A 12,914-nucleotide genomic window follows, 5' to 3' on the forward strand; every position below is an offset into this window, starting at 1 on the left:
CTCTCTCTCTCACACACACACACACAAAAACCAGCTACATACTGTTAATACATAATGTACCTTGTCTCAGAAAGCCGAGGACTCAGGCTAGTGCTTAGTAAGAAACCGTTTGTCTACGCTGCCCAAGGTGCTGAGTCCATTTTCCAGCTCTGAAAACAGCAACAGATGCTCACTGGTGGTTCTAGTCAGGTAGGTGCACAGCACTTCATAGAAACCTGGAGTCTGTGACGTGTGTGGGTCATTGTCGTCACTAAACAGTTACCAAAGTGTACTAAGATGCTTGGAATTAGACCAGAGCCCTCAGATGCCAAGTGTGCAACCCCCCATTATTGTTTAGTTAAGCCAATCAGAACAATTTCACAGGAATGTCTGTAGTATAAATTCCATTCGAATGGGATAGATAAATCCTGTACGCACCTGTGATACAGCACTGGGGAGGCTGAGACTGGACTGGAAGGCACGGGAGGCCCAGGCGCTGGAGGCTGTTCTTAAACTAGACAGCAGGAGAAGCGAGTCTAGCAGGGCCAGAATTTACCCTGGATGGATTTGAGAGCTGTGTGGCCAAGCCTCAAAGTGGGTAGGTCATAGTTGCTACTTGGGTGAAGCCAGCAGGCCCACCCTGCTCAGTCAGCTTTTGGAACTTAACTGTGTGTTGCAACAGGAATTCATTAGTGGTGTTGAGAAAGATTGCTGACACAGCAAAAGGCCACAGGAGAGACTGCACTTGAGCCGTATTCCATATTTCCATTGGTTGAGGGGAGATGATATAGGAGCTTCAAGGCTACAGCAGTCAGAGCAGAAAAGGCATTGGTGATCCTGTCTGCATGTGCAAGGGGACTTTTTCCACCTCTGGAGCAGAGGAGACAGCCTCTCAACTAAGCAGGCGCTTAACGTTTCCATCAAGATGAAGCATTTGCAGCTGGGTGGTGGAGGCGCACGCCTTTAATCCCAGCACTCAGAGGCAGGCAGGCAGATCTCTGAATTCGAGGCCAGCCTGGTCTACAAGAGCTAGTTCCAGGATAGGCTCCAAAGCAACAGAGAAACCCTGTTTTGAAAAAAAAAAATTGTTTGCTTGCTGAGGAGTTGGCCCCATTAAGAATATATTGCATTCTATTTATTCCTGAGTTTGCTTGGGTAAGACTGGAAGTTTTGGGCTCTTTTGGGGAAAGCAGGATCAAGAATTGGACAGGAAATTGCTCCTCAGCTGATTATTTTGCTCTGATCCGTTCTCACCACAGAGAAGATAGAGGAGATCTACCAAGCTTTTGTGAAGGAATCTGGCATCCAGTTCAGTGAGCTGGAAGGACAGGTGCTACAGTTCCACCTGAGCAACCTGGAGTACGCCTGTGGCAGCAGCCTGCACCAGGTAAGCCCGTGGGTCCTCAAATACTCTGGCGTGCAGCTGGGGAGAGGGCTCATTCAGTAAAGTGCTGCTGTATAAGCGTGTGGATCTGAGTTCGGATCCCCAGTACCCCTGAGAAAACCAGATGTGTGTGCTTATGATCTCAGTGTTGAGGAGGCAGAGAGGAGGCTTGCTGGTCAGTGAGCCTTGCATCCCCTGTCCTGTGTGTGTCTGTACAGTTGCTTGAGTGCCGCTGCATGCATACACTGGTTAGAGGCCAGCCCTCCAGAGCTGGTTCTACTCCTTCACTGTAAAAACTCTGACTAAATTCTGCTCCTAGGCTTATGCAGCAAGCACTTTAAACGAGAGAGCTATCTTCCTGGTCGTTTGTGTAACCCAGGCTGGGTTTGAACTGGCCATATATCCCCACCTCCCATGTTGCTGGAGATACAGGCACATACCGCCACTTGGCTGGTAGTTTATCTGATTGTAAAGTTAAATATTGCTTGGTAGCACCAACTGGTCCCGAACTCAGGTTTCTCATCCCTCAGCCTCCCAGGTGATAGGGTTACAGACATGTACCACCATATTGCCTGTGAAGAAGTTCACTCTGTACACTCCAAGAAGGGAGGGATGCTGAGCTGGACCTGAGAAGGAGCCAAGAGTCTTTCCTTTGTTGCTCTTAACCCTGTGCAGGGGCTCTGAGAGTCATTTTAGTGGGGACATACTGTTTAAAAACACTGCTCCAAGAAACTAAAGTTGTAGCATTGCACTTCTGTCCTGTTGGTCTGCAGAAGTGAATTTCAAGCTGGCCTAAGTCAGCCAGCTGCAATAAACAGTCCACTGCCCTGCTAGGAAGCAGTCTTGAGAACACCGCCGCCTGCATGCTACTCTGCGTTACAGTTTGGATTGAACCATTTCCCCCAAATGTGCTGGGTCTTGGCCTTTATGGAACTCCTACCCTTGTTGAGGATAGAAATTTGGCGGGTATTCCTGTGGAGCTGAAAAAAATGCATGCATAGACCTCCATGGATTTGCCTTCACCAGCGTTGCTGATGAAGGGACTTCGCCCGCTCTAGCACGTGGCCCTGGCAGGCCTTGCCCTTCTCCTGTTCCCTCTGCCTTGTAAAAACTGCTAGCTTACATTCCTAACGCTAACTACCGAGGTTTATACCCACTCCCACCTCCTAAGGCTGACTCCCAGGGTCCAGCTATTGAAGAATCGAAGGCCCCTTGGACTCACCTAATTCATATGCCCAATTAAAATGAAATATCTCTTCCTAACACGAGATCTCCCCCTTTTTTAAACTGCCACTTGTCTGTGTGCTATGTCTGTCTCTCTATTCGAGGCAATCCTTTGTCCCGCTGGGACACATCCCTGCTCCCTTTCCCTTGTTCCTTCCCCTCTCTCCCCTGTTCCTGTCTCTTTTACCACAGCATCCCAGCCCATTCCAATGCAGGCCTCCCTTCTCCTCTCTTAAAACTTACACCTACAAGCCGGGCAGTGGTGGCGCACGCCTTTAATCCCAGCACTTGGGAGGCAGAGGCAGGCGGATCTCTGAGTTCGAGACCAGCCTGGTCTACAAGAGCTAGTTCCAGAACAGGCTCCAAAACCACAGAGAAACCCTGTCTCAAAAAACCAAAAAAAAAAAAAAAAAACTTACACCTACAAGGTCATTTGCGGCTGCTTTTCTGCCAGAGTCAGAGCAGCCACTTTAACTTTTCTTCCCTGCTAAATAAAGGATCTCTGTGAGCAGGGGTGTTTGGGTGTGCTTTGTGCCTAATCTGGGGTCTGGGAGGGAGCCCCCGCTGTGCAGGAGCCCCCTTCATCTGATGCTTCAAGTAAACATTTTTTTCTTTAATCAATGAGTGGTACCTATTCTGAAATAATTAAACCTTCTCCTATTTTTCATGTGTGTGGGTGTGTACGTGCATGCGTAGACCAGAGGACCATCTCAGGGACTGTTCCTCAGGTGCTGTCCACTTGTATTTATTTTGAGACAAAGTCTTACTCTGTAGACTAATTGACCTGGAAGTTAGGGCAATACCTCAGTTTTCTAGGTGCTAGAATTAGAGGCATGAGCTGCCATGTCTGTTTAGATCATTTGTTCTAATGTAAGCTTTTCTGTGTGTCACATAGATTGCCTTCCCCAGGCACTGGTGTACCCTGGGGCTGGTTGGTTGTCCTCATTTCCTCTGTGATTGGTACTCTCCTCCTGCCTGGGATGGTTTTCTCCACCCGGAACTTTTTTTTTCCCTGATGTCCTCAGGAGCAGCTTGTAGGTTTACAGTATGGCTTCCTAACATGTTGTATTGTTTCCTAGGTGTCTGCTCGCTCCTGGGACCACAATGAATTCTTTGCCCAGTTTGCTGGTGACCATACTCTTCTAACTCCTGGATACTCTACTATCATTGAAAAACTGGCTGAAGGACTCGACATTCGCCTCAAATCTCCAGTGAGTTTGGATGGGCGGGAGACTGGGGAGGATGTGAAGTTTTGGGAGGATGTAGTTTTAAGAACAATACAGGGTTCCGTAGCTCATGACCTCGCTAGCCCTAATTTAACACTAAGTTCTTCACCCCATGGGCTTATATCTTCATAGTTTCAGAAATGATCTGCCTTACTTTGTGCTATAATAAAGCGCTTTCTATTATCTTGCCATGTGTATAAACTTTAACTGAGTTCAGCTGTAACCACTCAAGAATGCTGCATGCCCAGTACACCCTACTCTGCATAATCTGAGCTGTAACATACACACACCGTGGGAAAGGTCCTGACCCTCACAATGTTGCTAAATGTTTGTCTTGAATAGGTGCAAAGTATAGACTATACTGGAGATGAAGTGCAAGTTACCACAACAGACGGCATAGGGTATTCTGCACAAAAGGTAGGTGCTGGGGTCCTACTAGGATAGAGCACCGTACTACCAAGGGCCGTCTTTGCCATCAAGCAGTTTGTCCTTGGAGTCTGCCTAGAGACTTGTTGGTTTCTAATGAAGGAGGATTACTCACAAGTCGTGAGTAGCTTACAAATCTGAGCTATTCAGGCACTGTCTAAACACATGGAAGATGGAGTTCTGTGTTCCTTAAAGTGGGTTCTGTGGTCCACTGGGCTGAATAATTGAATAAGAAAATTCCCAGGAGGCTGGAGAGATGGCTCAGTGGTTAAGAGCATTGCCTGCTCTTCCAAAGGTCCTGAGTTCAATTCCCAGCAACCACATGGTGGCTCACAACCATCTGTAATGAGGTCTGGCGCCCTCTTCTGGCCTGCAGGCATACAAGCAGACAGAATAAATAAATAAACAAACAAACAAATAAATAAATAAATATTTTTTTTTAAAAAAAGAAAGAAAATTCCCAGGGCTGGCGATTGAGTTCCAGTGTGAGGACCTGCATGTTGTCCCTAGTTCTTCCTCCTGAAAATGCCTTGATCATATGAGTTTGGGAAGTTATATAGCACAGCACCCTTAGGATTGAAAGGGATGCTGGAACCCTTTTCAAATTCAAGTTCTTGTCTTGAAACTGTATTTTCACTGAGCTTAAGTACTTCGATGTAGTTTGGACTCTTGATAACCAGCTTCAGTAGGTGGATAGTGCAAGTTGCTGAGTCTAGTTGCTGACATCCCGATGGGAAGCGTAGTACTGGAAAATGAAGGCAGCTGCCCTGAAAGCTTGGTTATTTCTGGAGTTGAAATGATGATAAAGAGATCTCACTGATGGACCCTGTCACCTGCTGGCAGACTAGCTTTGCTTTCTCTCTGTCATCTGACAGCTTTCATGGTCCTGGTTATTCGTACAGAAACAAAGGATTGCACAGAAACAAAGACCTAGAGATACAATGGAGGTGTCATCAGCTGGGAGACCATGCAGCTGTTCCCAGGGCCCTGGAAGGATTCTCGTTTTTCAAGCCTCTGATTCTCTGTGTAGCTTGCTGGGAACCACTGGGCAGTCGTGTCCACTGTAAGCTCCTACTATGTAACTTCCTCCAAAGGCTAGCATTTTAAGTATGGGCTTTTAAAATTACAACTCAGCTCCTTTCAAGGGAGGGAATTCTGTTTGTCTGCATCTTAGTGTCAAGGATAACATGCTACTTGGTATTTTCCTGTCTGATCACCCTCTCCCTCTGCTGATGTTGGCAGACACATGCACTCCTGAGCCTTTGTTTTTAGGCCTTCCAGACGAATCAGCATAGCTGCAAACCACACTTTAAAATGTTTAAAGCAGATATTCTTATTATATGGCTAATACTCATCACCATTTGTATTGGGAGTCTTCATGCTGTGCAGCCCAGCCGGACAGACTGTAACTGTCTAGGTTGCTTTCACAGGTAATGAGCCTCACTGTCCTACCAGCGGGAGTTTATACCACTAGTGGCTTACTCAAGAGCTTGTACTTTGGAAAATTTTGTTAATAAGACTTGTAGAACTTATTTTTGGCAGTTGTCATGTCAGCTGTTGTTTGGCAGTGACTCTTTTGGTCGTGTGGATGCTAGTGCAGACAAATAGAACTCAGAAGAACTTTGGACTTGCTCTGATCCCGGAACTGGCAGTTAAACCAAGTACGTGGAGGGTTTGAGGCTGTTGAGATTCCAGTGCATTCTTGTTTCATCTAGTCCTGCAGATACTGAAAGGCGCCTGTAGTTCCTTCCCTTCCTCTTATGTAGACTCCTTTGCCTCTAAGGTTCTCCTTGTGACATCCAACCAGTCGCATACACATCTGGGAGGTGCAGCCTGTCTGGCTTTGTTTCACTGTTGCTGCCTCTGCTGCCAGCACAGTGGTTAAAGAGCTTGGTTCTGCTGTAGCAGGGGTAGCAGAGGTCCCATGAAGCCAAAAGACGGGGCAGAGGACACCTGTTTTGCTGGTGCAGGTCTTTCTATATGTAGGGTGATTCTGGTGCTGGTAGTAGTGATGACTTCTTGGTTGATTCTAGAACCAGAACTTTCTGAATGGTAAGTTGAGACAGCATTTATTCTTGATGGTTTGTTTTTATTATGTGGCTTCAAGGATCCCATTTTTCCCCAAAGGTCCTTGGTATATAGTCTTGGTTGGCCTTAACCTTATAAGTGCTAGGATTGTTGTGCTACCATACCCAGCTTGAGAGTTCAATTTGACCTTTAAAATTACTTGAAATCTTGTAGTAAAGTACTTTCTGCTTAAAACATTCTCATGTGGTTTCACAGTTTATAATGTGCTTATCAATTATGGAGCATACTACTGCCTCCTAGTTTAAAATAGTACTCTGATTCTGAGATCAGTAAGGGCAGACATTTCCTTTGTTTTATAGACTGTTGGCAAGGAAGGTATTGAGAATGACAACAAGCTCAGATTATTTTGGGCACTCCTACCCCCTTTCTTTTTCTTCATTTTTTGTGGACAGGATCTCACTGTGTATCCAATTGGCCTTCAACTTGTTATATAGTCCAGATATAACAACAAGATGGCTTTGACCATCTTGGTCTTTATCTCCAGAGTGCTGGGATTACAGTGTTTACCATCATGCTTGGGCCACTTCTATAAATAGCGCTGCTTTTCAGAGATGAAGTCTGCTACCCTCCCGGCCCAGCTTACCATTAGCCATCGAGAAGGTTCCTGTGTGACTGCCACTTCTGCTCAGCTAGGCCCTCTTGTGTGATGAACAACCTATGTGAACTCACATACCACCCCATTCTTAGAGCATAAAGTGGGATATTGGCAGTTTTACAGCCGGAAGTAGAGCAGAGAGGAATGTTCAGGTGTTGGTTGGTATGAGCACGGAGAAGTGTAGGTGGTTTCAGATGCTATGTTAATTGTTCCCCACAGGTACTGGTCACGGTGCCACTAGCCATTCTACAGAGAGGTGCCATCCAGTTTAATCCTCCATTGTCAGAGAAGAAGATGAAGGCCATCAATAGCTTGGGTGCAGGCATCATTGAAAAGGTGACCTAAATTACCTTAGCCTCAGAGCTCCGAGATCAGTGCCGGCTGATAGTTTGTTTGTACAGTTAGGCAAACAAAAGGGAGTAAATAGAATGTACTATATACATGTATGTCAAACAACTAATTTTAATCAGTTAAAAATGGGGGCAGGAAAGATATTTTTTAAAAAAGTTTAGCTTTATTTAAAAATTTCTGATATAATTTGGATAAAAAAGGCCAGCTGAATTCCATTTTGACTTTTAGTTTTTTTGAACCGGCCATCAATAGCTTGGGTGCAGGCATCATTGAAAAGGTGACCTAAATTACCTTAGCCTCAGAGCTCCGAGATCAGTGCCAGCTGATAGTTTGTTTGTACAGTTAGGCAAACAAAAGGGAGTAAATAGAATGTACTATATACATGTATGTCAAACAACTAATTTTAATCAGTTAAAAATGGGGGCAGGAAAGATATTTTTTAAAAAAGTTTAGCTTTATTTAAAAATTTCTGATACAATTTGGATAAAAAAGGCCAGCTGAATTCCATTTTGACTTTTAGTTCTTTTGAACCCCTAGATGAGGTTTCATGTAGTCTAGACTGCCTTCAAACTGCGTAGCTAGGGGTAGATTTGAAGCCTTGATTTTCCTGCCTCCATCTATCAAGTGCTGAGATTATCTGCCTGCCTACCAAGCCCAGCTGAGAAATGAGTCTAGTCATCTGAGTTTGACTTTGCTATCAGCAGCTCTTAATTTGTTTTGTTTCCCCATGTCCATGTTATGGGCTCCCTTAGCAGTCAAGGCCATGCTGCAGATACTAGAAGGCCTTTTGAGCGGTGTGTAGCTTATGGAGCTCAGGACTAAATAGGTGGGCAGTTTTGAACCTAGTGCAGTTGTCTGTGAATAGACTTCTAGGTTGTATCTGTACCGTACCACCTGTACCACCTGTCTACCATGGGATGGTTTGCGAGTTGGGCAAGGGGCTGGAGATTGAAACACACACACACACACACAGAGACATGGGTCATCCTTGAAACAAGAATGCCCTTTTTACTGTATTCCAGGGCAGCTTATATAGGGCTCTCCTTGACTGATGGCCACGCCCTAGCTCTAGGGACTTTTCAGCTGCAAGCCCACCAGAAACCACTCCCTTGCCATCAGGAACTAACTCATGATGGTCTCAGAGCAGCTGCAAGCATGGGAAAACAAGTTGTTTACTCCTGCAGGCAAAGGGTCACAGAAAATTCAGGGTCTGAGGGTCTGCAGTCCCCAACACGTGTCAGGATGGCCAGTGATTGACACAGGGTAGACTTATTCTCCCTGCTTGCTTTCCAGATTGCCTTGCAGTTTCCATATAGATTTTGGGACAGTAAAGTTCAAGGGGCTGACTTTTTTGGTCATGTTCCTCCCAGTGCCAGCCAACGAGGGCTCTTTGCTGTATACTATGACATGGACCCCCAGGTAAAATGTTGTGGTGTGGTTTGAGTTCCTTCTTGAATGTTAGTGTTTATGAATTGTGCCATGAGCAGGAATGAGTGATGGTTGTGTAGATCTGTGGTGTGTGTTTATATTTTAGGGAGGATGCACTGATTGGGACATTTCCTTTGGGAAAGGAGTCCCTAATCCTTGCCCTGTTTTCTTAAAAGTATCAGTTCTGCTCTGGGGCTTGAGTCAATAATCATGACTCGGTTACAGCACAGTAAGTCAGTGGACCAAAGCTGTTGTCTCTTCTGAGCTAGGTTAGGTAGGGGAGGTCCGTGTGAGCGCTGTGATGAGAACAGATGAGTAGAAAGCTGTGGCAACTGTGCTGTAAAAAAAGGAGCCTCGGGGCTGGAGAGATGGCTCAGAGGTTAAGAGCACTGGCTGCCCTTCCAGAGGTCCTGAGTTCAATTCCCAGCAACCACATGGTGGCTCACAACCATCTGTACTGAGATCTGGCGCCCTCCTCTGGCGTGCGGGCATACATCGAGGCAGAATGTTGTATACGTAATAAATAAATAAATCTTTAAAAAAAAAAAAAGAGCCTCGCCAGGCGGTGGTGGCGCACACCTTTAATCCCAGCACTCAGGAGGTAGAGGCAGGCGGATCTCTGTGAGTTCGAGGCCAGCCTGGTCTACAAGAGCTAGTTCCAGGACAGGAACCAAAAGCTATGGAGAAACCCTGTCTCGAAAATCCAAAAAAAAAAAAAAAAAAAAAAAAGGAGCCTCGCCACTGTTTCCTGCTTTCCCCCATTTTGGAGAAAAGCTCTAAAGGGTTTCAGGTGGAAGCCTATAAGCCTTTATTTAGTTATTCCTGCAGATTTCCTTCTCAGTCTTTCTGCTGCTTCTCCAACAAATTTTCATAAACAGCCAAGGGAACCTTGAATTTGACCTTTGTATTATTTCATGAGTGTTTATGCTGGCGGGGCGGTGAGTAGTATGCATACGGAGAATGGATGGGGACTGAAGAGAAAGGGCAATGGGACACAGTGATATTATTGTATGTGGAACTGAGCCTTTACAGCAAGTGCCCTGTGCTTTTCCCTGTGTGCCTGCAAAAGCAGCAGAGTGTACTGATGTCCGTGATCACAGGGGAGGCAGTCGCATCCCTCAGGACCATGGATGACAAGCAGGTGTTGCAACAGTGCATGGGCATCCTTCGGGAGCTGTTTAAGGAGCAGGTGAGAAAAACCCTCGATAGGATAAACGTGCTTATTGTGGAAGGGATGTGAGCAGGTGGGACTGGAAGTCAGTCTGCGTCACTGAATACCAAGGGATCAAGACAGGCCAGATTGGTTTTCCTTGCAGTTTCCATCCGCACCTGAGTACCCAGCTGAGTATCAGGGCTGCCATAGCAAAATGCCAGAGCATGGTGCCGAGACAGTCTTTTATAGTTCTGCAAGCTCAGGCCCAGGATGAAGATGTCTAACTGGGTTGGTCTCTGTACTCTTCATGGCTTACAGATGTTTTTCTTGGTATCCTCAAATACTTTTCCTTCTGTATTCTAAAGACAGAAGCTGGTTGTACTGAATTAGGCCTTTTCTAACATGCCTTTTATAATCCAGTTACCCAGTAAAGATTCACACTTCCCAGTTCCAGTCAGATGGCCTTAGTAATTAAAACTTGGATCTGTGGGGCTACACAGCAGCAGTCTTTTTTTCTCGTCACATCATTTATACTTACCTGCCTTTCCTAAGACTGTAAAAGGACATTTTTTTTATAGTTCCCATATTTACCCAAGCTGTAACAGCTTTGACTATCATTCTTTAAAAAAAAAAAAAATCAACTATGTATTTAAATGTACATACACATATGTGTAGGTCAGAGGACAGCTTCCTTCCACTATGTAAGTTCTTGGAGATCACTTAGGTCCTCATGCTTTGGTAGAACTGCCCTTATCCACTGGGCATTTTCTATAGCTTTTTTTTTTTTTTTTTTTTTTGGTTTTTCGAGACAGGGTTTCTCTGTGATTTTGGAGCCTGTCCTGGAGCTAGCTCTTGTAGACCAGGCTGGTCTCGAACTCACAGAGATCCGCCTGCCTCTGCCTCCCAAGTGCTGGGATTAAAGGCGTGCGCCACCACCACCCGGCTCACTGGGCATTTTCTAAAATTTCCTAGTGCACCAATAAGCAACTCTCTCCATGGAGCTCCAGGTACCTTCCCCATTGCCTGGAGGTCTGTAAGCAGCCTGATTAAGAGCAGAAATAGAAGTGGAGTGGCTCAGAATTTAAATTGAGGGGCACTCAGCTGTCACCAGCTCTTTGTAAAAGATCTAACTAGTCATACAATCCTGTCAGTCGTTCTCAGCTTGGGTTTTTAGTTATTTATAATTTAGTTATTTCACCTGTATTTTTAGTTATTTGGAACTGTAGTTTATAGGAAAGTGTTTTGCATGTTAAACTTGTCCAAGGCCAGTGGACAAAATCAAGTTTAGTTTACAGCCGCTGTAGCAACTCATTGTACGGTGTGTCTTTGGCAGGTGAAGCATAGATGTGAAGGGATCGAGTGTGGCTGGAGAAGGGAAAGAGTGCACAGGAAGGGAGGAGACACTGCTGCTTAGGCTGCCACAGTAAACTGAGGCCTAGAAGGGAAAAGTTTATTTCTAACTGGGTTGTGGTGTATCCAAGTTCCTTTTTAATCCTTTTGTTAAATAATTTTTTGTTTGCATATCAAGGAGGTCCCAGATCCCACCAAGTATTTTGTCACACGATGGAGCACAGAGCCATGGATCCAGATGGCATATAGTTTTGTCAAGACATTTGGAAGTGGTGAGGCCTATGACATCATTGCTGAAGAAATACAAGGATCTGTCTTTTTTGCTGGTGAGGTACATATCTTGACATCAGTATTTTCAGTTAAAGTGGCTCAGTCTTAAAACTCAGGTCAGGCATGTTGAAAGTCTCCATTTTGAAAGTCTGCCTTATATTTCTGCCAGCAGCCATTTTTAACTGTCTAGTTTTCCTGTGAAACATCATTCTTTAGATGTATCTTTCTGTCTTAAAGTACTTATATTGACATTGTATGATTTAATATTAGACTCTGACTTACTTTGCTATGTTAAAATAGAACTTACATAGTCTCCATGCATCATTCTTTTAATGCAGCTATTTTACTTAGTTGGTATCCGTGCTCTTTTGAGAGCAGGTCTCACACTGTAGTCCAGGCTGGATTGCAGCAATCCTCCTGCCCCATACTCTGGAGAGATTGCAGATGTGAGCCAACACACTTGGTTGGTATGTGTTTTTAACTGTCATGTGCATTGTAAGGTTTATTGCTGAGCCAAGGTGTTCATGGGTTCCATTACTACACAGCTTTCTGCTTTTTTGATTTTGGTGCCTGTCTCCCCTAGCCTTTAGTCATCTCCATGCACAGTGCACTCCCTCCTAGCTCGCTTATCATCTGAAGCCCAGGCGTCTTGCACTGCTCGCTGACATGAGATTGTAGTACAGTGCCATCAGAGTACATTCTCCCATTCTCTATCCCTAGGTCTTCTGTCCTTCAAACTCTTGCACTACCAACCTTTCTTATTTCTTTACTCAACTTTGGGAGATCTTTGGTGATCTTTTCACCTTGGAAGGAGTATTTTCTTGCCAGTATTTTTGTTGCCACCCCATTATGACACCATCACTGGTTATTTAGGCTTTTGAAAAATGTTTCCTGTTTCTTTTGCTGGTTGTAAAGCACATTTGAGACGCCTTCCCAGCTCCAGCAGTGGCATCACTGCCTGGGAACCTTTCCTTTTGGTAGTAACTTTGTTTCTGGCTTTTTATTTAACATGATGCCTATGTTTTCATGAGAAGAGGGGCATGTTTGTGGGGAAATGTGTGCCATCCCCCTGGAGCTGTCCACCTTGGTGTATTGTTGCTGTTCTTTTGGAGACAGGGTTTCATAGGCTGGAGTTAACAAGTGGATTATGCTTGCTGGGCAGAAAACATACCTTAGAGATCCACCTTCCTAGAATTGAGTACAAGAACGTGCTACTACATCAAGTTTTATAAACATGTAGATCCTTGTGTTTTAATTACTTTACCAGAGGAGGCACAGCAGCATCTGTTACCTAGAGCTTTGGAAACCAGGTGTTGTTTGCGCTATGCTTCAAGCCCCAAAGATTCTTGTAGAATTGGTTTGCCTTTTGTTAGTTCCTGTAAGTCTAGCAGCAGTCAGACTTTCTATATTGTAATGGGGGGTTACAAATCGGGTTTATCT

At 45.0% G+C, this 12,914-nt stretch overlaps 1 protein-coding gene across 4 annotated transcripts in view; it reads left to right on the plus strand.

The window, feature by feature from the left end:
* Kdm1b (lysine demethylase 1B) overlaps positions 1-12,914 on the plus strand; it is a 41,197-nt gene that overhangs the window by 25,990 nt on the left and 2,293 nt on the right. Inside the window, exons 14-20 of one of the 4 annotated variants that reach the window (XM_057787003.1) lie at positions 1,239-1,366; positions 3,667-3,798; positions 4,156-4,230; positions 7,142-7,258; positions 8,567-8,692; positions 9,771-9,890; positions 11,383-11,535. In XM_057787003.1, coding sequence (XP_057642986.1) covers positions 1,239-1,366; positions 3,667-3,798; positions 4,156-4,230; positions 7,142-7,258; positions 8,567-8,692; positions 9,771-9,890; positions 11,383-11,535 — 851 coding nt within the window. Of the gene's footprint in view, positions 1-1,238; positions 1,367-3,666; positions 3,799-4,155; positions 4,231-5,141; positions 5,702-7,141; positions 7,259-8,566; positions 8,693-9,770; positions 9,891-11,382; positions 11,536-12,914 lie in introns of those variants that run through there. The other 3 variants (XM_057787004.1, XM_057787005.1, XM_057787006.1) reach the window with 3 other exon arrangements.

Source organism: Chionomys nivalis, chromosome 13 (genome assembly GCF_950005125.1).
Source record: "Chionomys nivalis chromosome 13, mChiNiv1.1, whole genome shotgun sequence".
NCBI classification, from domain to species: Eukaryota; Metazoa; Chordata; class Mammalia; order Rodentia; family Cricetidae; genus Chionomys; species Chionomys nivalis.